The sequence below is a fragment of the Bombina bombina genome, chromosome 7 (genome assembly GCF_027579735.1).
Source record: "Bombina bombina isolate aBomBom1 chromosome 7, aBomBom1.pri, whole genome shotgun sequence".
Taxonomy (NCBI): Eukaryota; Metazoa; Chordata; class Amphibia; order Anura; family Bombinatoridae; genus Bombina; species Bombina bombina.
In genome coordinates, this window is record NC_069505.1 from 191529955 (window position 1) to 191554851 (window position 24897).

The following is a 24897-nucleotide window of genomic DNA, read 5'->3' on the forward strand; positions in this document are numbered from 1 at the left end:
CCTGTATCAACCTATGCTAGGAAAAGCCCTCTAATTAAAGCTTGCAACACTGTGTCTAATAAGACACACACCACTTTGAAACACCTGTTACATACTACCAACACAGAAAAGGCTTATCATTGTTTTCAATATTAATTCATACTAGTGTTTGAAAACTTACTCCTCTTATCAATTTATAGTGGTTTATTGTTACTGTATCAACTTATGCCTCTACTAATTTTTACTTTATTATTTGCCCATCATCTAACATATTAGCAGCTATTGGAGTCTTTTCTACCAGAATTGTAGTTTTAAATTAGAATTGTAGTTTTTAATGCATTTATAACACCGGTGTTATTAAGTTTTTAGAATCTAATTTTTTAGAACATTACTGTTTAATATTTTATTGCTATTAATGTCTGTAAGGAATTTTTATTTCTTAGTATGAACTTACTTAATAAATTAACATTATAACACTAATCTGCATACTATCCCTTTTTTCTCATTTCTAATTAGGATCCATATTTTTTACCTAAAATCAAAAACTTGTGAGGATCCCTAGTTCCCAGTACAAATCTAATCACAAATATATTTAACTATATTTATTTTTTTTTTTTGCACCCCTACTTTTCACTACAACAATTATCATCCATACTGCACGTATACTATATACACAGAAGATCTACCTGGTGGCATAGAGTCACTTTAAACTTACTGCTCTAACACTAATTTCACACCTATTTACTCTCACAATTTTTTTTTTTTTTTCCTTACATAAACAAGGAGAAATGAGCATGTTTTAACTTTCATTAACACTTTCACTAAGCAGCTTTCCACGCAGCACACATTATATTATCACTGAAAAGATAGAAGATTATTATACTATTTAATTTTATCATCATACCTGAACCTCATATTATTGGTATTGTCTACCCTAACTAAAAGATTAACACTTTCATTAACACTTTCACTAAGTAGCTTTCTACGCAGCACACATTATATTACCACTGAAAAGATAGAAGATTATTATACTAACTTATTTTATCATCACACCTTGAACTTATTATTGGTATTCTTTACCCCAACTAAAAGATAGAAGATTATTATATTATTTTATTTTACCATCACACCTCATATAAGATTTAATATTGGTATTCTCTACACCAACTAAATATAAATTAATGCAATTAATGCTTAAGTTATATACATTTCCAGATTGCGGTTCAGCGCCCCTTCCTACCCCACTATAAAGTTAAAAAATACTTGCTTGAAAACAAAAACAGAGGTAAATATGAATTGACTATAGAAAAACAGATGCGCCACATGGCCTAGTACTGTATGGATTTGTGAAAAGTTGTGTAAAGGATGTTAACACTCACATTTAGTAGAGCACCATTATTGGTGCAAATAGAATAGGCTGGGATCAAACAGTCACCCAGCAGAATGATCTCTGGTGTAGCTCGAACCCCAGTAGGCCAGGAAGCGATGTCCCAAACAGTGGTACACCAAATTGGTCAGATGTAAATCCAAAGAAGTGGTATAAAGGCAAGAGGTAAGTGTAAAACGTACTTTATTAAAACAATAAAATCAAGCAACGCGTTTCTCAGCCAACCGGTGGCTGTTTCATCAGGCTTAATACAGTATAAAACACTTACCATATATACCAAACAAATCCTGTTTAATGGGTAACACCAGTAGGGGGTGTGTTACCCATTAAATGTGTCATAGCAAACAACATAAACATTCCATGTGTGTCTAAACAAGTGAAAGATAACAAATAATGATATATACATAATATCCTGTTTAACACATTTACACCTAGATTTAGAGTTTGGCATTAGCCGTCAAAAGCAGCGTTAAGGGGTCCTAATGCTGCTTTTTACCGCCCACTGGTATTTAGAGTCAGGCAGGAAAGGGTCTAACGCTCACTTCCCTACCGTGATTCCAGGCTACCGCAGATCCCCTTATGCCAATTGCGTATCCTATCTTTTCAATGGGATCTGCCCAACGCGTATTTGGAGTCTTGGGAGAAGTGATCGGTAGACCCTCTACCGACAAGACACCTACCGCCAAAAAAAGTCAGTAGTTAAGAGCTTTATGGGCTAACGCGTGAATATAAAGCTCTTAACTACTGTGCTACAAAGTACACTAACACCCATAAACTACCTATGTACCCCTAAACCGAGGCCCCCCCACATCGCCGCCACTATAATAAAAATTTTTAACCCCTAATCTGCCGACCGGACACCGCCACCACCTACATTATACCTATGAACCCCTAATCTGCTGCCCCTAACATCGCCGACCCCTATATTATATTTATTAACCCCTAATCTGCCCCCCCAACGTCGCCGCTACCTTACCTACACTTATTAACCCCTAATCTGCCGACCGGACCTCGCCGCTACTATAATAAATGTATTAACCCCTAAACCGCCGCACTCCCGCCTCTCAAACACTAGAATAAATAGTACTAACCCCTAATCTGCCCTCCCTAACATCGCCGCCACCTACCTACAATTATTAACCCCTAATCTCCCACCCGCAACGTCGCTGCTACTATAATAAATTTATTAACCCCTAAACCTAAGTCTAACCCTAAAACCCCCCTAACTTAAATATAATTTAAATGAAACGAAATAATATTCCTAAAAATAACTAAATGAATCCTATTTAAAAATAAATACTTACCTATCAAATAAACCCTAATATAGCTACAATATAACTAATAATTACATTGGAGCTATTTTAGGATTTATATTTATTTTACAGGCAACTTTGTATTTATTTTAACTAGGTACAATAGCTATAAAATAGTTAATAACTATTTAATAGCTACCTAGTTAAAATAATTACAAAATTACCTGTAAAATAAATCCTAACCTAAGTTTCAAATACACCTAACACTACACTATCAATAAATTAATTAAATAAATTGCCTACAATTACCTAAAATAAAATACAATAAAATAAACTATTCTATAATACAAAAAAAACAAACACTAAATTACAAAAAATAAAAAAGAATTACAATAAGTTTAAACTAATTACACCTAATCTAAGCCCCCTAATAAAATAAAAAAGCCCCCCAAAATAAAAAAATTCCCTACCCTATTCTAAACTACCAAAGTAATCAGCTCTTTTACCAGCCCTTAAAAGGGCTTTTTGCGGGGCATTGCCCCAAAGTAATCAGCTCTTTTACCTGAAAATAAAAATACAATACCCCCCCAACATTACAACTTACCACCCACATACCCCTTCTCTAACCCACCCAAACCCCCCTTAAAAAAACAATCGTTTTTTTAAACGTGCACAAGCACGTTTTTCCAGCTTACCGCTACCGTAAGCAACGCTGGTATTGAGGGTTGAAGTGGAGCTACATTAGGCTCAACGCACCCTTTTTTGAGCCTAACGCAGCTCCTCAGACAACTCTAAATACCAGCGTTGTTGGAAGGGAGAGTTGGGAAAAAAAGCAGCGTTAGCCATGCGGGTCTTTACCGACAAAACTCTAAATCTAGCCGTTAGAATTTAAAAACCTAATTTGATAATTTACATACAGAAAACAATACATGACATAATATAGTATAACACCCTAGAGGCTTTTGATATTAGAAAACGCCATAGGTGACTCTCTATATGCTCACAGGAGTAAACTCTCCAATATGTCAGTAATAAAAATCCAAATCACAGTAAACATATTTAGAGTCATCCGGTTAGCTTTCTATCGGCTAGATTTAGAGTTGGGCGGTAGCCGTCAAAACCAGCGTTAGAGGCTCCTAACGCTGGTTTTTACCGCCCTCTGGTATTTGGAGTCAGTCAGGAAAGGGTCTAACGCTCACTTTGCAGCCGCGACTTTTCCATACCGCAGATCCCCCTACGCCATTTGCGTATCCTATCTTTTCAATGGGATCTTTCTAACGCCAGTATTTAGAGTCGTGGCTGAAGTGAGCGTTAGAAATCTAACGACAAAACTCCAGCCGCCGAAAAAAAACAGTAGTTAAGTGCTTTCTGGGCTAACGCCGGTTCTTAAAGCTCTTAACTACTGTGCTCTAAAGTACACTAACAGCCATAAACTACCTATGTACCCCTAAACCGAGGTCCCCTCACATCGCCGCCACTCTATTAAATTTTTTAACCCCTAATCTGCCGCTCCGTACACCGCCGCCAGCTACATTATCCCTATGTACCCCTAATCTGCTGCCCCTAACATCGCCGACACCTACATAATATTTATTAACCCCTAATCTGCCCCCCCCAACGTCGCCGCTACCTTACCTACACTTATTAACCCCTAATCTGCCGACCGAACCGCACTGCTACTATAATAAATGTATTAACCCCTAATCCGCCTCACTCCCGCCTCAATAACCCTATAATAAATAGTATTAACCCCTAATCTGCCCTCTCTAACATCGCCGACACCTAACTTCAAACATTAACCCCTAATCTGCCGACCGGAGCTCACCGCTATTCTAATATATTTTTTAACCCCTAAAGCTAAGTCTAACCCTAACACTAACACCCCCCTAAGTTAAATATAATTTTTATCTAACAAAATAAATTAACTATTATTAAATAAATTAATCCTATTTAAAACTAAATACTTACCTGTAAAATAAACCCTAATATAGCTACAATATAAATTATAATTATATTGTAGCGATTTTAGGATTAATATTTATTTTACAGGCAACTTTGTAATTATTTTAACCAGGTACAATAGCTATTAAATAGTTAATAACTATTTAATAGTTACCTAGTTAAAATAATTACAAAATTACCTGTAAAATAAATCCTAACTTAAGTTACAATTAAACCTAACACTACATTAGCAATAAATAAATTAAATTAAATACCTACAATTATCTACAATTAAATCTAACACTACACTATCAATAAATTAATTAAATACAATACCTACAAATAAATACAATTAAATAAACTAACTAAAGTACAAAAAATAAAAAAGAACTAATTTACAAAAAATAAAAAAATATTTACAAATATTAGAAAAATATTACAACAATTTTAAACTAATTACACCTACTCTAAGCCCCCTAATAAAATAACAAAGCCCCCCAAAATAAAAAAATGCCCTACCCTATTCTAAATTAAAAAAGTTCAAAGCTCTTTTACCTTACATGCCCTGAAAAGGGCCCTTTGCGGGGCATGCCCCAAAGAATTCAGCTCTTTTGCCTGTAAAAAAAAAAACATACAATACCCCCCCAACATTACAACCCACCACCCACATACCCCTAATCTAACCCAAACCCCCCTTAAATAAACCTAACACTAATCCCCTGAAGATCTCCCTACCTTGTCTTCACCTCACCGGGTTCAGCGATCGGTCCAGAAGAGGGTCCGAAGTCTTGATCCAAGCGGCGGCTGAAGAACTCCATCATCGGGCTGAAGTCGGAAGTCCATCATCGGGATGAAGTCTTCTATCAAGCCGCATCTTCAATCTTCTTTCTTCCGGAGCGGAGCGGAGCCATCTTCTTCACAGCCGACGCGGATCCAACCTCTTCAAGCGACGCCTACTCGCCGAATGACGGTTCCTTTAAAAGACGTCATCCAAGATGGCGTCCCTCGAATTCCGATTGGCTGATAGGATTCTATCAGCCAATCGGAATTAAGGTAGGAATATTCTGATTGGCTGATGGAATCAGCCAATCAGATTCAAGTTCAATCCGATTGGCTGATCCAATCAGCCAATCAGATTGAGCTCGCATTCTATTGGCTGTTCCGATCAGCCAATAGAATGCAAGCTCAATCTGATTGGCTGATTCGATCAGCCAATCAGAATTTTCCTACCTTAATTCCGATTGGCTGATAGAATCCTATCAGCCAATCGGAATTCGACGGACGCCATCTTTGATGACGTCATTTAAAGGAACCGTCATTCGGCGAGTAGGCGTCGGTAGAAGAGGATGTTCCACGTCAGCTGGAAGATGATGGCTCCAAAAGAAAGAAGATTGAAGATGCTGCTTCATAGAAGACTTCATCCCGATTATGGACTTCTTCAGCGCCTGCTTGGATCAAGACTTCAGCCAGATGATGGATTTCTTCAGCCGCCGCTTGGATCCAGACTTCAGCCCGAGGATAGACGTCACTCTTCAGCCCCCCGCTTGGGCTTGGATCAAGACATCGGAGGCTCTTCTGGACAGATCGGGACCCGGTGTGGTGAAGACAAGGTAGGGAGATCTTCAGGGGCTTAGTGTTAGGTTTATTTAAGGGGGGGTTTGGGTTAGATTAGGGGTATGTGGGTGGTGGGTTGTAATGTTGGGGGGGGGGTATTGTATGTTTTTTTTTTACAGGCAAAAGAGCTGAATTCTTTGGGGCATGCCCCGCAAAGGGCCCTTTTCAGGGCTGGTAAGGTAAAAGAGCTTTTCTATTTTAATTTTAGAATAGGGTAGGGCATTTTTTTTATTTTGGGGGGCTTTGTTATTTTATTAGGGGGCTTAGAGTAGGTGTAATTAGTTTAAAATTGTTGTATTATTTTTCTAATGTTTGTAAATATTTTTTTATTTTTTGTAACTTAGTTCTTTTTTATTTTTTGTACTTTAGTTAGTTTATTTAATTGTATTTATTTGTAGGTATTGTATTTAATTAATTTATTGATAGTGTAGTGTAAGGTTTAATTGTAGATAATTGTAGGCAGTTTATTTAATTTATTTATTGATAGTGTAGTGTTAGGTTTAATTGTAACTTAGGTTAGGATTTATTTTACAGGTAATTTTGTAATTATTTTAACTAGGTAACTATTAAATAGTTCTTAACTATTTAATAGCTATTGTACCTGGTTAAAATAAATACAAAGTTGCCTGTAAAATAAATATTAATCCTAAAATAGATACAATATAATTATAATTTATATTGTAGCTATATTAGGGTTTATTTTACAGGTAAGTATTTAGATTTAAATAGGAATAATTTATTTAATAAGAGTTAATTTATTTCGTTAGAATAAAATTATATTTAACTTAGGGGGGTGTTAGGGTTAGAATTAGCTTTAGGGGTTAAAAAATGTATTAGAGTAGCGGTGAGCTCCGATCGGCAGATTAGGGGTCAATACTTGAAGTTAGATGTCGGCGATGTTAGGGAGGGCAGATTAGGGGTTAATACTATTTATTATAGGGTTATTGAGGCAGGAGTGAGGCGGATTAGGGGTTAATAACTTTATTATAGTAGCAGTGCGGTCCGCTCGGCAGATTAGGGGTTAATAAGTGTAGGCAGGTGGAGGCGACGTTGAGGGGGGCAGATATGGGTTAATAAATATAATATAGGGGTCGGCAGTGTTAGGGGCAGCAGATTAGGGGTACATAGCTATAATGTAGCTTGCCGTGGTGTATGGAGCGGCAGATTAGGGGTTAATAATAATATGCAGGGGTCAGCGATAGCGGGGGCGGCAGATTAGGGGTTAATAAGTGTAAGGTTAGGGGTGTTTAGACTCGGGGTTCATGTTAGGGTGTTAGGTGCAGACTTAGGAAGTGTTTCCGCATAGCAAACAATGGGGCTGCGTTAGGAGCTGAACGCTGCTTTTTTGCAGGTGTTAGGTTTTTTTTTCAGCTCAAACAGCCCCATTGTTTTCTATGGGAGAATCGTGCACGAGCACGTTTTTGAAGCTGGCCGCGTCCGTAAGCACCGCTGGTATCGAGAGTTGCAGTGGCGTTAAATTATGCTCTACGCTCCTTTTTTGGAGCCTAACTCAGCCATTCTGTGAACTCTAAATACCAGCTGTATTTAAAAGGTGCGGGGAAAAAAAGCACGCGTAGCTAACGCACCCCTTTGGCCGCAGAACTCTAAATCTAGCCGTATGACTTTTATCTTGTGTGTGTGACTTATCCACAGGAACAAAGCCAAAACGAAATCAAATAACCCATTCCAGACTAAAGCATGTCAACATTTTTCATAAGGGAATGCGTAAGATTAGTACTTACTTATATGCAATTCAATAGTCGCTATCAGGTCCTTACTGATCCTGCAAAAAGAGATGTAAATCGATCCAAAAGTACAATGAATCTTATATGCAACATTATGCCGTGCACACTAATATGTGAGCGTTAGAAAGTATGTTGTATTTCTTGTGTGGCCAGGAAGTGCCAAGTCTGTATGACGTGTTGTCTTTTTATTTGCTGCAGTTTGCATTGATTTATTTATTGCTTTTTACAATTTTGGTTATATTTTATTTGCTGTTCTTAGGACTGTTGTATTTCTATTGTCTATTTTTATACAGTCTAATCTTAGGTTTTATTTCTCATTTTGACCAAGGGCGCCCCTATATATATATATTTACTAATAAATATGAATTGTATGCTCTGTTTGAATCATGAATGTTTCATTTTTCCTCTCACGCCCCTTTAAGAAGAGAAAAAAAATCTGGTGGCTTGCAGAGCGTCTGGTTGAATGTTGCACATACAACACATCCTGTAACACAACAGAAAGTGACAAAATGATGTCAGCACTAAAGGTCTTAGAGGAAAATCCCTTTATGTCACCACCAAAATGTGATAAAGCTACATGACAGATACTGAGCAAAGGTTAAATCTCCTAACAGATCTAAACTCCGGCCCACAAGAAGTTTCATGGAGATTTAAACTGAATAATTATCTGAATTAAAAAAGCCCCAAATTCTGAAACATGTCTAACTTCACATCTTTCTTGCTTTAAAAAAATGCTCCCTCTAGCCCACCAGCTACCCTCAGAAGCCCCCAAGGTGTTAATGTCGTCACTAGACACGTTTATAATTCCATCAGACGTCACCTCTGTTGTCACAGAACTCTAATACTCTGCTATTAGAAACAAACTGCCCTGTTGTACTCAGTGACACCTCCTGGTCTAGTGAGCAAACAAACAGTGATAAAATAAAACAAACTTTCACCAGCAACACACGGTATTCAAATAAATAACAACAAAAAATGTATTGTCTATTGCAGTTTTCCATGGTTTTACTCATCTGCTGCTCTTATTAGTGTTTATTTGCAGCTATACTAGGCAAAAGGTAATTGTGCAAAAAGGTAAGTGTATAAAAAAAGGTAGGTGTATACACAGAGGTAGGTGTGTGCACAGAAGTGTATACACAGTTAAGTGTATACCCAGAGGTAATGGTATACACAGAGGTAATTGTGCATATAGGTAAGGGTATACAGAGGTAAGTGTGCACAGAGGCAAGTGTATACACAAAGGTAAAGGTATACACAGAGGTAATTGTATGCACCGAGGTAACTGTGCACCGACGTAAGTGTGCACCGAGATAATTGTGCACTGAGATAATTGTGCACCGAGGTAAGTGTGCACCGAGGTAAGTGTATACACAGAGGTAAGTGTGCACAGAGGTAAGGGTATATATACACAGAGGTAAGTGTGCACCGAGGTAAGTGTATACACAGAGGTAAGTGTGCACAGAGGTAAGTGTATACACAAAGGTAAGGGTATACACAGAGGTAAGTGTATGCACAGAGGCAAGTCTGCACAGAGTTAAGCGTAAGGCCCGAGAGTAAGCACTAGCATAAGGCACAAGCCTAAGGCACAAGAGTAAGGTACAAGAGTAAGGCACTAGCGTAAGGCACAAGCCTAAGGCACAAGCGTAAGGCACAAGCATCAGGCACAAGAGTAAGTTACAAGTGTAAGGCACAAGAGTAGGGTACAAGAATAAGGCACCAGAGTAAGCCACTAGAGTAAGGCACAAGAGTAAGGTAAGTGTGCAGTAAGGTAAGTGTGCACAAAGGTAAGTGTATACAAAGAGGTAAGTGTATACAGAGGTGTGTGCACAGAAGTAAGAGTGTGCACAGAGGTAAGTGTGTGCACAGAGGTAAGTGTGCACAGAGGTAAGTGTATACTCATAGGTAAGTGTGCACAGAGATAAGTGTATACCCAGAGGTAATGGTATACACAGAGGTAAGTGTGCACAGAGACAAGTGTATACACAAAGGTAAGGGTATACACAAAGGTAAGTGTATGCACAGAGGTAAGTGTGCACGGAGATAAGTGTGCACCGCGGTAAGTGTATACACAGAGGTAAGTGTGCACAGAGGTAAGTATATACACAAAGGTAAGGGTATACACAAAGGTAAGGGTATACACAAAGGTAAGGGTATACACAGAGGTAAGTTTGCACAGAGGTAAGTGTATGCACAGAGGTAAGTGTATGCACAGAGGTAAGCGTAAGGCCCGAGAGTAAGTACTAGCATAAGGCACAAACCTAAGGCACAAGAGTAAGGTATAAGCGTAAGGCACTAGCGTAAGGCACAAGCCTAAGGCACAAGAGTAAGAGTAAGGCACAAGAGTAAGGCACAAGCATCAGGCACAAGAGTAAGTTACAAGAGTAAGGCACAAGAGTAGGGTTACAATAGTAAGGCACTAGCGTAAGGCACAAGCCTAAGGCACAAGAGTAAGAGTAAGACACAAGAGTTAGGCACAAGCATTAGGCACAAGAGTAAGTTATAAGAGTAAGGCACAAGAGTAAGGCACAAGAGTAGGGTACAAGAGTAAGTCACTAGAGTAAGGCACAAGAGTAAGGCACAAGAGTAAGGAACAAGCCTAAGGCACAAGAGTAAGAGTAAGGCACAAGCATCAGACACAAGAGTAAGTTACAAGTGTAAGGCACAAGAGTAGGGTACAAGAGTAAGGCACAAGAGTATGTCACTAGAGTAAGGCACAAGCATCAGGCACAAACATAAGATACAAGAGTAAGGCACTAGCATAAGGCACAAGAGTAAGGCACTAGTGTAAAGCACAAGCATAAGGCACAAGAGTAAAGCACAAGAGTAAGGCACTAGTGTAAAGCACAAGTTTAAAGCATAAACATAAGGCACAAGAGTAAGGCACTAGTGTAACATACAAGAGTAAGGCACAAGAGTAAAGCACAAGAGTAAGGCACAAGAGTAGGGCACTAGCATACGGCACAAGAGTAAGGTACAAGAGGAAGGCACTAGCATAAGGCACAAGAGGAAGGCACTAGTGTAAGGTACAAGAGTAAAGCACAAGAGTAAGGCACTAGCATAAGGCACAAGAGTAAGCCACTAACGTAACGCACAAGAGTAAGGTACAAGAGTATGGCACAAAAGAAAGGCACAAGAGTAAGGCACTAGCATAAGGTACAAGAGAAAGACACTAGCGTAAGGTACAAGAGTAAGGCACTAATGTAAGGTACAAGAGTAAGGCACAAGAGGAAGGCACAAGAGGAAGACACTAACGTAAGGCACGAGCATAGGGCACAAGAGGAAGGCACTAGTGTAAGGTACAAGAGTAAAGCACAAGAGTAAGGCACTAGAGTAGGGCACTAGCATAAGGCACAAGAGTAAGGTACAAGAGGAAGGCACTAGCATAAGGCACAAGAGGAAGGCACTAGTGTAAGGTACAAAAGTAAAGCACAAGAGTAAGGCACTAGCATAAGGCACAAGACTAAGGCACTAACGTAACACACAAGAGTAAGGTACAAGAGTACAAGAGTATGGCACAAAAGTAAGGCACAAGAGTAAAGCACAAGAGTAAGGCACTAGCATAAGGCACATGAGGAAGGCACTAGCGTAAGGTACAAGAGTAAGGCACTAATGTAAGGTACAAGAGTAAGGCACAAGAGTAAAGCACAAGAGGAAGACAATAACGTAAGGCACTAGCATAAGGCACAAGAGGAAGGCTCTAGCATAAGGTACAAGAGGAAGGCACTAGTGTAAGGTACAAGAGAAAAGCACAAGATTAAAGCACAAGCATAAGGTACTAGAGTAAGGCACTAATGTAAGGTACAAGAGTAAGGCGCTAACATAATGCACAAAAGTAAAGCACAAGAGTAAAGTACAAGAGTAAGGCACTAGCATAAGGCACAAGAGGAAGGCACTAGTGTAAGGTACAAGAGTAAAGCACAAGAGTAAGGCACTAGTATAAGGCACAAGAGGAAGGCACTAGTGTAAGGTACAAGAGTAAAGCACAAGAGTAAGGCACTAGTATAAGGCACAAGAGGAAGGCACTAGTGTAAGGTACAAGAGTAAAGCACAAGAGTAAGGCACTAGCATAAGGCACAAGAGTAAGGCACTAGAATAAGGTACAAGAGGAAGGCACTAGTGTAAGGTACAAGAGTAAAGCAAAAGAGTAAGGCACAAGAGTAAGGCACTAACATAATGCACAAGAGTAAGGTACAAGAGTAAGGCACTAGCATAAGGCACAAGCAGAAGGCACTAGCATAAGGCACAAGATTAAAGCACAAGCATAAGGTACAAGAGTAAGGCACTAATGTAAGGTACAAGAGTAAGGCACTAACATAACACACAAGAGTAAGGCACAAGAGTAAAGCACAAGAGGAAGGTACAAGAGGAAGGCACTTACGTAAGGCACTAGCATAAGGCACAAGAGGAAGGCACAAGTGTAAGGTACAAGAGTAAAGCACAAGAGGAAGGCACTAGCATAAGGTACAAGAGTAAGGCACTAGCATAAGGCACAAGAGTAAGGCACTAGCATAAGGCACAAGAGTAAGGCACTAGCATAAGGTACAAGAGTAAGGCACTAGCATAAGGCACAAGAGTAAGGCACTAGCATAAGGAACAAGAGTAAGGCACTAGCATAAGGTACAAGAGTAAGGCACTAGCATAAGGTACAAAAGTAAGGCACTAGCATAAGGTACAAGAGTAAGGCACTAACATAAGGCACAAGAGTAAGGCACTAGCATAAGGAACAAGAGTAAGGCACTAGCATAAGGTACAAGAGTAAGGCACTAGCATAAGGCACAAGAGTAAGGCACTAGGATAAGGTACAAAAGTAAGGCACTAGCATAAGGTACAAGAGTAAGGCACTAGCATAAGGCACAAGAGTAAGGCACTAGCATAAGGAACAAGAGTAAGGCACTAGCATAAGGCACAAGAGTAAGGCACTAGGATAAGGTACAAAAGTAAGGCACTAGCATAAGGCACAAGAGTAAGGCACTAGCATAAGGAACAAGAGTAAGGCACTAGCATAAGGTACAAGAGTAAGGCACTAGCATAAGGTACAAGAGTAAGGCAGTAGCATAAGGCACAAGAGTAAGGCAGTAGCATAAGGCACAAGAGTAAGGCACTAGCATAAGGTACAAGAGTAAGGCACTAGCGTAAGGTACAGGTACCACATGGCCCCCTACCCAGGGAGGAATGTAACCTTTGGTAAGTGAGGTACTGCATGATCATCTACCCAGGGAGGAAGGTCACCTCAGGTATTGAGGTTCCACATGATCCCCTTCTGTCATTTTACTTTTATTCATGAGATACTTCATTTATGTGATATAATATGTGTTAGTTATAAGACAATCACACAGAAGTGCATTTTTATATGAGCTATAAACCTACTTACTAGATTAGATTTTTTGTGTTAAGAGTGGTTTTGTTCTATTTTTAAAAGGAAAGTAATTGGGTTTTATATCACTGCCATATTATCATTATCTGCATAAAATATTGCAAAAGGAGTGTATGATTTATAGTATTATATATCTGTGTTAAATGTGCCATAATTTAGTGGCACATTACACAAGTTTCATTTTGACTTCCACGTTCCTTTAAAGTGATGCAGTAACATAACCAACGTTACAGAATTTTGTGGCTCTATATACAAATTAATGATAATAAAAATGACCAAATTAATACAATGTCCCTTTAAGGGCTTCAGTATAGAAAAGCATGCATATTGCATTTATGCCTATTGTAAATTAAACAGGTCCTTTAACTGCAGGCTCCACACTGTCCGCGGCTGCAACAGGACATGCACAGCACATGCTTTCAGTTAAATAAACAAACAGTGTGAATCATAAAGTAGAAAAGAACAGTTAGAACAACTGGTAATTTCCTCCCAATACTGACAGTTCACTACTCCCTTCTATATCTCAGTTTGATAATCTGTTTCACTGTGTCCAGCCAGCTATAGGGATGCACTATAGTGTAAGTATACTAAGTATTTTACTAGCAATGGTGTAGAGGTGTATAAACAATTTATAGGAATAGAGAAGCAGAAGACAGTGTGTAAAGACGCCCTGTGGTAGTGCAATATGTGTTAGAAATAGTTTCCTCTTTATGCAGCTTATGTATAGATGTAAAGATAGATAAATACAGATAGGTAGATATAGATAGACAATTTTGCTTGCTTCCTTTATTCATATATTTACTGGTAGAAGGAACTTCTGCAATAAACTGTGATACCAAACACTCTGCAGGAATGTCTACTGATTTGCATGACACTTGTTCACTAAACCTACAGAATCTGCATATGTAGTATATGCTGCATGGATCGGGGTATTTATTGCAAGTATATTAGTAAGGTGGCCTTGGTTTTACGGAGATCTGAGGTGCACTGTTTTACCAGACTTGGCCTACGTTTAACCCCCCAACCAACCAGGGCTGAATTCCTGCAAGTATACCCTGCTATACTGAGATCCCTCTAATTTATTTTAGTTATATGGCTGAATACTAGACCCCTAAATGCTTGTTACAAAACCTAATTCCAAAACTGCAGTTACTATTCTGTTGGAGAGTATCTTGCAATATAGCTACAACTTCAAATATGGAGACGTTCTACTCTGAGTTCCAGAAATGACATGAATAATACAGCCTGGAACTTATAGAGGTTCTATGTACTCCAGTCTTGTATTACTCAGATGCTGAGGTGATGCCTGAAGAACCTGCGAAGCACTCATGGTGCAATGAGTCCTCATTTGCAATAACTGTGACTCGTACAGGTCTTTTAAATGCTGTTGTGCAATCTCTAATTTGCTGACCAACACAGGGGGTTATGGATCAGAAAGTAATAGTGAGGGACACAAAGCAGCGTCAGGGGAAAATGTAGTACATAGTTGTGGTCCCACTTGTGAGTGGCGGTGGATTTTTGAAGCTGAATTCTGTTGTGTTTCTAGATTGTAGTGGTGTTACACTTGCAATCCAGATGAATGGTGAAGCTGTAGTAATCTCTTGCCTTGATATGTCTTCAACCACAGGAGTTAATGTTGAGACCTCTCTTGTGACCTTGGTGTATCATTCTGAACATTTGCAGTCAGCTGTGAGCAGGGTATGGAGATGACCTCTCCAACTTCAGGTTAGTTGTCTGATCCACATAAAAGGAAGATTAAAGTAAACCAACTACATGTGTGTGATCCATGATCTCATGGTACAGAGAACTCCACAGTTGATCCATTTGGAGATGTGCTGTCTGAGAACGAGAGACTTCCTTGAGGATAATGTTTCCTACAGGCCATCAGAAGAGCAGGTGTGGATTGAATCCTAGGTTTTTTTTTGGCAGTTTTGAATTTTCAATACTATTCTTTTTGATGGGGAACATGGTTTTTGATATTTAGTTTGCCTTCCATCTGAGCAATTGACAGCCTACAATTTTGCAATAAGAAAGACATGATAAAGGCCACCTATTACCCATATATAACTGTGTACATGCTTAATACTTCTGTTCTCATGTTCAAAACCTGACTGAAGAAAATATATTACGGACTCTACAATCTTTAACTGAGCTGTAAGATTGCAGTCATTCTGAGGCACCTTCTCCTGAGCAGGGGCAAGAACTCACAGTGTATACATATATGAGTCTGTGATTGGCTGATGACTGTCACATGATACCGGTAAATGCACTCTTTCTGAGGCTCCTTCTCCTACTGAGCAGGGGCAAGAGCTCACAGTGTATACATATATGAGTCTGTGATTGGCCGATGGCTGTCACATGTTATGCACCACATTCTGAGGCACCAGCATTGTAGGCCCATTTGTCCATAAAACAATATTAAAAATTATATTTATGACTATGTTGGTATTATGATGACTATAATCCAGGCTGGGTTTTATTCATCTTTATACCAATGCACTTGAAGTATGTATCTCACTTATTGTGAGACTAAACTGTGCAAAAATTATCTACCATCAATCAGATGGAACCTATGGTTGAGTACTGGTGTCACTAAATGGGGACAAAAGGGTACCAGCCATACATGTATAACCCCCGCGCCCCCCCCACCCCCTGTGCACATGAACCTCACTCATGATCAGATAATGAACCTGTAGTGCTATACAATATAAAGCATTTATTGTGTGAGCAGACATTATGAAATGTGGCTCATAATTGCTTATATACACTGTGCATATATAAGCATGTATTATGTTTACAGGCCTTTATATGGAGCTTAATTAAACCTTAATATATATATATATATATATATATGTATTGTGTGTGCAGACATTTTGTAATGCAGCACTTAATTAATTATATATACTGTGCATATATAAACATGTATTGTGTGCAGACCTTTTGTAATGCAGCACTTAATTACTGATATATACTGTGCATATATAAACATTTATTGTGTGTGCAGACCTTTTGTAGTGCGGCGCTTAAAAAGGGACAGTACACTGTAAAATTGTTTTTCCATTAATTTATTTTCAATCATTTGTTATACCAGCTGTAAAGTATAAAATGTATGAGAAACTGCATTTTCAGGTTTATTTGTTTATATGAAGTGGCTGGTTTTGTGCTTTTAAACCACAGTCTAATATAAGGGGATGAACTTAAAGGTAATATCAGATCTCATTATGTTATCACTTTATGTACATTATAATTGTATTACTTAACTATCCTGCACCCCACTGGCAGTGTAATTTCTTCTGTTGGCTGTGTATACAAAGCCTTATCAATAGCCTAAACTCCAGTATACAAACTTTCAGTATAGGTGGGGAAACCACAGGCTAAATCACGTATTTCATGCTTAAATAGGGGTAAAGGAGCTACTTGTAAACAATGTAATACACTCTAGCAGGTAAAAATGGATCATTGGGAATAATTTAAAGGGGAGAATTTTTTTGGGTGAACTGTCCCGTTAATTACTGATGTATACTGTGCATATATAACCATTTATTGTGTGCAGACCTTTTGTAACGTGGCACTTAATTGCTGATATATACTGTGCATATATAACCATTTATTGTGTGCAAACCTTTTTTGTAATGCAGCACTTAATTGCTGATATATACAGTACATATATAAATATTTATTGTGTGTGCAGACCTTTTGTAAAGCAGCACTTAATTACTGATATATACTGTGCATATATAAACATTTATTGTGTGTGCAGACCTTTTGTAAAGCAGCACTTAATTACTGATATATACTGTGCATATATAAACATTTATTGTGTGTGCAGACCTTTTGTAAAGCAGCACTTAATTACTGATATATACTGTGCATATATAACCATTTATTGTGTGCAAACCTTTTTGTAATGCAGCGCTTAATTGCTGATATATACTGCACATTTATAAATATTTATTGCGTCTGCAGACCTTTTGTAATGTGACACTTTATTACTGATATATACTGTGCACATATAAACATTTATTGTGTGCTCAGATCTTTTGTAATGTGACACTTTATTACTGATATATACTGTACATATATAAACATTTATTGTGTGCTCAGATCTTTTGTAATGTGACACTTTATTACTGATATATACTGTACATATATAAACATTTATTGTGTGCTCAGATCTTTTGTAATGTGGCACTTAGTTACTGATATATACTGTACATATATAAACATTTATTATGTGCTCAGATCTTTTGTAATGTGACACTTTATTACTGATATATACTGTGCACATATAAACATTTATTGTGTGCTCAGATCTTTTGTGATGTGACACTTTATTACTAATATATACTGTACATATATAAACATTTATTGTGTGCTCAGATCTTTTGTAATGTGGCACTTATTTACTGATATAACCATTTATTGTGTGCAAACCTTTTTGTAATGCAGCACTTAATTGCTGATATATACAGTACATATATAAATATTTATTGTGTGTGCAGACCTTTTGTAAAGCAGCACTTAATTACTGATATATACTGTGCATATATAAACATTTATTGTGTGTGCAGACCTTTTGTAAAGCAGCACTTAATTACTGATATATACTGTGCATATATAAACATTTATTGTGTGTGCAGACCTTTTGTAAAGCAGCACTTAATTACTGATATATACTGTGCATATATAAACATTTATTGTGTGCAGACCTTTTGTAAAGCAGCACTTAATTACAGATATATACTGTGCATATATAACCATTTATTGTGTGCAAACCTTTTTGTAATGCAGCGCTTAATTGCTGATATATACTGCACACATAAATATTTATTGCGTCTGCAGACCTTTTGTAATGTGACACTTTATTACTGATATATACTGTGCACATATAAACATTTATTGTGTGCTCAGATCTTTTGTAATGTGACACTTTATTACTGATATATACTGTACATATATAAACATTTATTGTGTGCTCAGATCTTTTGTAATGTGACACTTTATTACTGATATATACTGTACATATATAAACATTTATTGTGTGCTCAGATCTTTTGTAATGTGGCACTTAGTTACTGATATATACTGTACATATATAAACATTTATTGTGTGCTCAGATCTTTTGTAATGTGACACTTTATTACTGATATATACTGTACATATATAAACATTTATTGTGTGCTCAGATCTTTTGTAATGTGGCACTTAGTTACTGATATATACTGTACATATATAAACATTTATTGTGTGCTCAGATCTTTTGTAATGTGACACTTTATTACTGATATATACTGTGCACATATAAACATTTATTGTGTGCTCAGATCTTTTGTGATGTGACACTTTATTACTAATATATACTGTACATATATAAACATTTATTGTGTGCTCAGATCTTTTGTAATGTGGCACTTATTTACTGATATATACTGTACATATATAAACATTTATTGTGTGTGCAGACCTTTTGTAATGTGGCACTTAATTGCTAATATATACAGTGCATATATAAACATTTATTGTGTGTGGAGACATTTTGTAAAGCAGCAATTAATTACTGATATATACTGTGTATATATAATAATTTATTGTGTGCACAGACATTTTGGAAAGCAGCACTTAATTAATGATATATACTGTGCATATATAAAAACATTTATTGTGTATGCAGACCTTATGTAAAGCAGCAATTATTGTTGATATATATTGTGCAGGTTAAAAAATAATGTATTCTGTGGCACTTCAAAAATGTTTAATATCTTAATGTAACTTTAAGGGTTCTGTATTACTCAACAAAACAAGCCACAGCGACCGCAGCTGTGAAACACATAACATTTACCGTGGGTTTCACAATGATTACCCGACAGACTAACATCTAAAGACTAGACATTGTATCACACATACAATTATAGGACAGAGGTGCTTGCAAATCGTTCAGGTCTCCACTTGCACAGAGAACTTTGTGATTAAACATTTCAATTGTTTTATAATTTACCTGAAAATATTCTGTGATGAACGAGCCAAGTTCACTTTTCAGTAAATGCCTATGATAAAAAGAAGAACAACATTAGATGTCAGGTTCCTTCCTGATGATGTGTGTAACCCTTTGTTATAGTGTGTGAGTCACCTTCTGCAACCGATTTATTTATTAGAAATGTGCCAAGTGGCCACTGAGTAGGAGAAGCAGATTAGAATCAGAAGCCAATATATTAGGTGCAGCCCTCACTGGCATCAGATGGTTAACTGTGCATAACTGCATATAGCAAAATTAATAGCAAAGGTAAAAGGGTCCCAGCTAGAAACACAAAGCGTTAGGGTCATTTCACTTTTATGTAATTGTCACTCTTTGTTCCCTGCATGTAAGTTCACTGTGAAGCACAGAACGACTCAATCAGGGGCCACTGTAGGAAATCAGTAACCACAAGACACAGCACCCCTACTGAATTTGCTCCCCTACTGAGAAAGAAATGTTTATAAACAAAAATGGTTTAATCTAAAGAATGTTCTGTTGCTAAACAGAGAATATCGCGCACCTAAATGAGCCCCAAGCCAACCTCATACCCTGATTAGCATAATTATATCTAGGAAGAGGCAGGATAATCTGAGTGTCCTCAGATAGCAGAAGATGCACAGCACAAGTATCCAACTCTCACTGTGGGCCTGATAGTCAAAACCCGACGGAATGGAGAGAAATTACACAAAACCTTTCAGATTTTGTTTAGACCTTAAATTGTAATGTAGGAGTCTCTGTTTCACATAGAGATCACTACACAGCAACAAACATTTTGCAAGGTAAAATTTGTGTGTCACGGATACCAGACTGCCACCCCTACTATCCAGCCCCTCCGTTTTCACACCGGATTTGGCCTTTTCAGGGCATTCGTGATCTCCTAGACTCTTGCTTTTGCTTGTTTTGTGATCTGTAGATCCTCATGGAAGAGTTGATCTTTGACCGCATAACCCCTCTCCGGCTGGCTGGGCTCCTGGAACTACCGGCCAGCCGCGCCTCCCTGAATACCCGCTGACCTTTACCCCAGGTTGCTCCAGCGGCCCTTCACCCCAGAGCTCCGCTCTTTTGGGGATTGGTACCCCCTATGGCGGGCAAGGGGTGGGGTGATTGCTGGAGGGGAGTTCCTTTGGGAACTTAGGATTTCGTACCCCCATACAACTCCTACTTCCCATGGCTTTCCCGGTGTAAGTTTGATCACCCGTAGTTCTGGCCCCCTAAAATAGATCATGTGGCTTTTTGGATTGCGGCAGCTGGTGACAGAGAACTTTCCAACGACACCCTGGAAGTGCCACCGCTCCCCGGGGTCACCCTGGAATAACCACCTCTATATCACTAGGACTCTATGGGACTATAGCTTCTATGGGGGGCGCCAGCCTGTCTGGAGGGGCGGGAATGGCGGGAGATCTGGGGGTCTGATAAGACTCCTTATCAAGATGTTTTTGTGTATATAAGCAGAGTATTTCCACAATAAATTTGTTCTTTGTTTCACCTGAATACTGGTTCTGTCTGGTTATTTGGGTGGGCACAGCTATAATCACTTTCCTCCGCTACATAGCTGAATGTTCCAGGTATAAGAAGGACCCTTCTGGCAGAGCTACCCAGTCGGGGTAGCCGGTGTCCGTCACATTGTGATTCAAAAAAATGTTTAAGGGACTCGCCATACCGACGAGAATTCTTAGAATATCTCGTCTGAGCGGAAAGTTTTGAATATCAGGCCCTGTCTCTGATGTTGGAATACTAGCTAAACACCTATAGACAGATATTACATCTGATGTTACATTATTAGCTAAACACCTATAGACAGATATTACATCTGATGTTACATTATTAGCTAAACACCTATAGACAGATATTACATCTGATGTTACATTATTAGCTAAACACCTATAGAGAGATATTATATCTGATGTTACATTATAAGCTAAACACCTATAGACAGATTTTACATCTGATGTTACATTATTAGCTAAACACCTATAGATAAATATTACATCTGATGTTACATTATTAGCTAAACACCTATAAAGAGATATTAGATCTGATGTTACATTATAAGCTAAACACCTATAGACAGATATTACATCTGATGTTACATTATTAGCTTAACACCTATAGATAAATATTATATCTGATGTTACATTATTAGCTAAACACCTATAGATAAATATTATATCTGATGTTACATTATTAGCTAAACACCTATAGACAGATATTACATCTGATGTTACATTATTAGCTAAACACCTATAGACAGATTTTACATCTGATGTTACATTATTAGCTAAACACCTATAGATAAATATTACATTATTAGCTAAACACCTATAAAGAGATATTACATCTGATGTTACATTATTAGCTAAACACCTATAGACAGATTTTACATCTGATGTTACATTATTAGCTAAACACCTATAGACAGATATTACATCTGATGTTACATTATTAGCTAAACACCTATAGACAGATTTTACATCTGATGTTACATTATTAGCTAAACACCTATAGATAAATATTACATCTGATGTTACATTATTAGCTAAACACCTATAAAGAGATATTACATCTGATGTTACATTATTAGCTAAACACCTATAGACAGATATTACATCTGATGTTACATTATAAGCTAAACACCTATAGACAGATATTACATCTGATGTTACATTATTAGCTAAACACCTATAGACAAATATTACATCTGATGTTACATTATTAGCTAAACACCTATAGACAGATATTACATCTGATGTTACATTATTAGCTAAACACCTATAGATAAATATTATATCTGATGTTACATTATTAGCTAAACACCTATAGAGAGATATTACATCTGATGTTACATTATTAGCTAAACACCTATAGAGATATTACATCTGATGTTACATTATTAGCTAAACACCTATAGATAAATATTATATCTGATGTTACATTATTAGCTAAACACCTATAGACAGATATTACATCTGATGTTACATTATTAGCTAAACACCTATAGATAAATATTATATCTGATGTTACATTATTAGCTAAACACCTATAGACAGATATTACATCTGATGTTACATTATTAGCTAAACACCTATAGATAAATATTATATCTGATGTTACATTATTAGCTAAACACCTATAGACAGATATTACATCTGATGTTAGATTATAAGCTAAACACCTATAGACAGATATTACATCTGATGTTACATTATTAGCTAAACACCTATAGAGATATTACATCTGATGTTACATTATTAGCTAAACACCTATAGACAGATATTACATCTGATGTTACATTATTAGCTAAACACCTATAGATAGATATTACATCTGATGTTACATTATTAGTTAAACACCTATAGACAGATATTTCATCTGATGTTACATTATTAGCTAAACACCTATAGACAGATATTACATCTGATGTTACATTATTAGCTAAACACCTATAGACAGATATTACATCTGATGTTACATTATTAGCTAAACACCTATAGACAGATATTACATCTGATGTTACATTATTAGCTAAACACCTATAGAGATATTACATCTGATGTTACATTATTAGCTAAACACCTATAGATAAATATTACATCTGATGTTACATTATTAGCTAAACACCTATAGACAGATATTACATCTGATGTTACATTATTAGCTAAACACCTATAGATAAATATTACATCTGATGTTACATTATTAGCTAAACACCTATAGACAGATATTACATCTGATGTTACATTATTAGCTAAACACCTATAGACAGATATTACATCTGATGTTACATTATTAGCTAAACACCTATAGAGATATTACATCTGATGTTACATTATTAGCTAAACACCTATAGAGATATTACATCTGATGTTACATTATTAGCTAAACACCTATAGATAAATATTATATCTGATGTTACATTATTAGCTAAACACCTATAGACAGATATTACATCTGATGTTACATTATTAGCTAAACACCTATAGACAGATTTTACATCTGATGTTACATTATTAGCTAAACACCTATAGATAAATATTACATCTGATGTTACATTATTAGCTAAACACCTATAGACAGATATTACATCTGATGTTACATTATTAGCTAAACACCTATAGATAAATATTACATCTGATGTTACATTATTAGCTAAACTCCTATAGACAAATATTACATCTGATGTTACATTATTAGCTAGACACCTATAGACAGATATTACATCTGATGTTACATTATTAGCTAAACACCTATAGACAGATATTACATCTGATGTTACATTATTAGCTAAACCCCTATAGACAAATATTACATCTGATCTTACATTATTAGCTAAACCCCTATAGACAAATATTACATCTGATGTTACATTATTAGCTAAACCCCTATAGACAGATATTACATCTGATGTTACATAATTAGCTAAACCCCTATAGACAGATATTACATCTGATGTTACATTATTAGCTAAACACCTATAGACAGATATTACATCTGATGTTACATTATTAGCTAAACACCTATAGACAGATATTACATCTGATGTTACATTATTAGCTAAACACCTATAGACAAATATTACATCTGATGTTACATTATTAGCTAAACACCTATAGACAAATATTACATCTGATGTTACATTATTAGCTAAACACCTATAGACAGATATTACATTTGATGATACATTATTAGCTAAACACCTATAGACAGATATTACATCTGATGTTACATTATTAGCTAAACACCTATAGAGAGATATTACATCTGATGTTACATTATTAGCTAAACACCTATAGACAGATATTACATCTGATGTTACATTATTAGCTAAACACCTATAGACAAATATTACATCTGATGTTACATTATTAGCTAAACACCTATAGACAGATATTACATCTGATGTTACATTATTAGCTAAACACCTATAGATAAATATTACATCTGATGTTATATTATTAGCTAAACACCTATAGATAAATATTACATCTGATGTTACTTTATTAGCTAAACACCTATAGACAGATATTACTCCTGATGTTACATTATTAGCTAAACACCTATAGACAGATATTACTCCTGATGTTACATTATTAGCTAAACACCTATAGACAGATATTACATCTGATGTTACATTATTAGCTAAACACCTATAGACAAATATTACATCTGATGTTACATTATTAGCTAAACACCTATAGACAGATATTACATCTGATGTTACATTATTAGCTAAACACCTATAGACAGATATTACATCTGATGTTACATTATTAGCTAAACACCTATAGATAAATATTACATCTGATGTTACATTATTAGCTAAATACCTATAGATACATATTACATCTGATGTTATATTATTAGCTAAACACCTATAGATAAATATTACATCTGATGTTACATTATTAGCTAAACACCTATAGACAGATATTACATCTGATGTTACATTATTAGCTAAACACCTATAGACAGATATTACATCTGATGTTACATTATTAGCTAAACACCTATAGACAAATATTACATCTGATGTTACATTATTAGCTAAACACATATAGACATATATTACTCCTGATGTTACATTATTAGCTAA

The 24897-nt window shown here is 36.6% G+C and overlaps 1 protein-coding gene across 1 annotated transcript in view; it reads right to left on the reverse strand.

Annotated features, from left to right (window-relative positions):
- Positions 1-24897, reverse strand: part of PRR5L (proline rich 5 like) — a 276250-nt gene that overhangs the window by 128383 nt on the left and 122970 nt on the right. The window contains exon 4 of the mRNA XM_053720519.1: positions 19290-19338. Coding sequence (XP_053576494.1) covers positions 19290-19338 — 49 coding nt within the window. The remainder of the gene's footprint in view (positions 1-19289; positions 19339-24897) is intronic.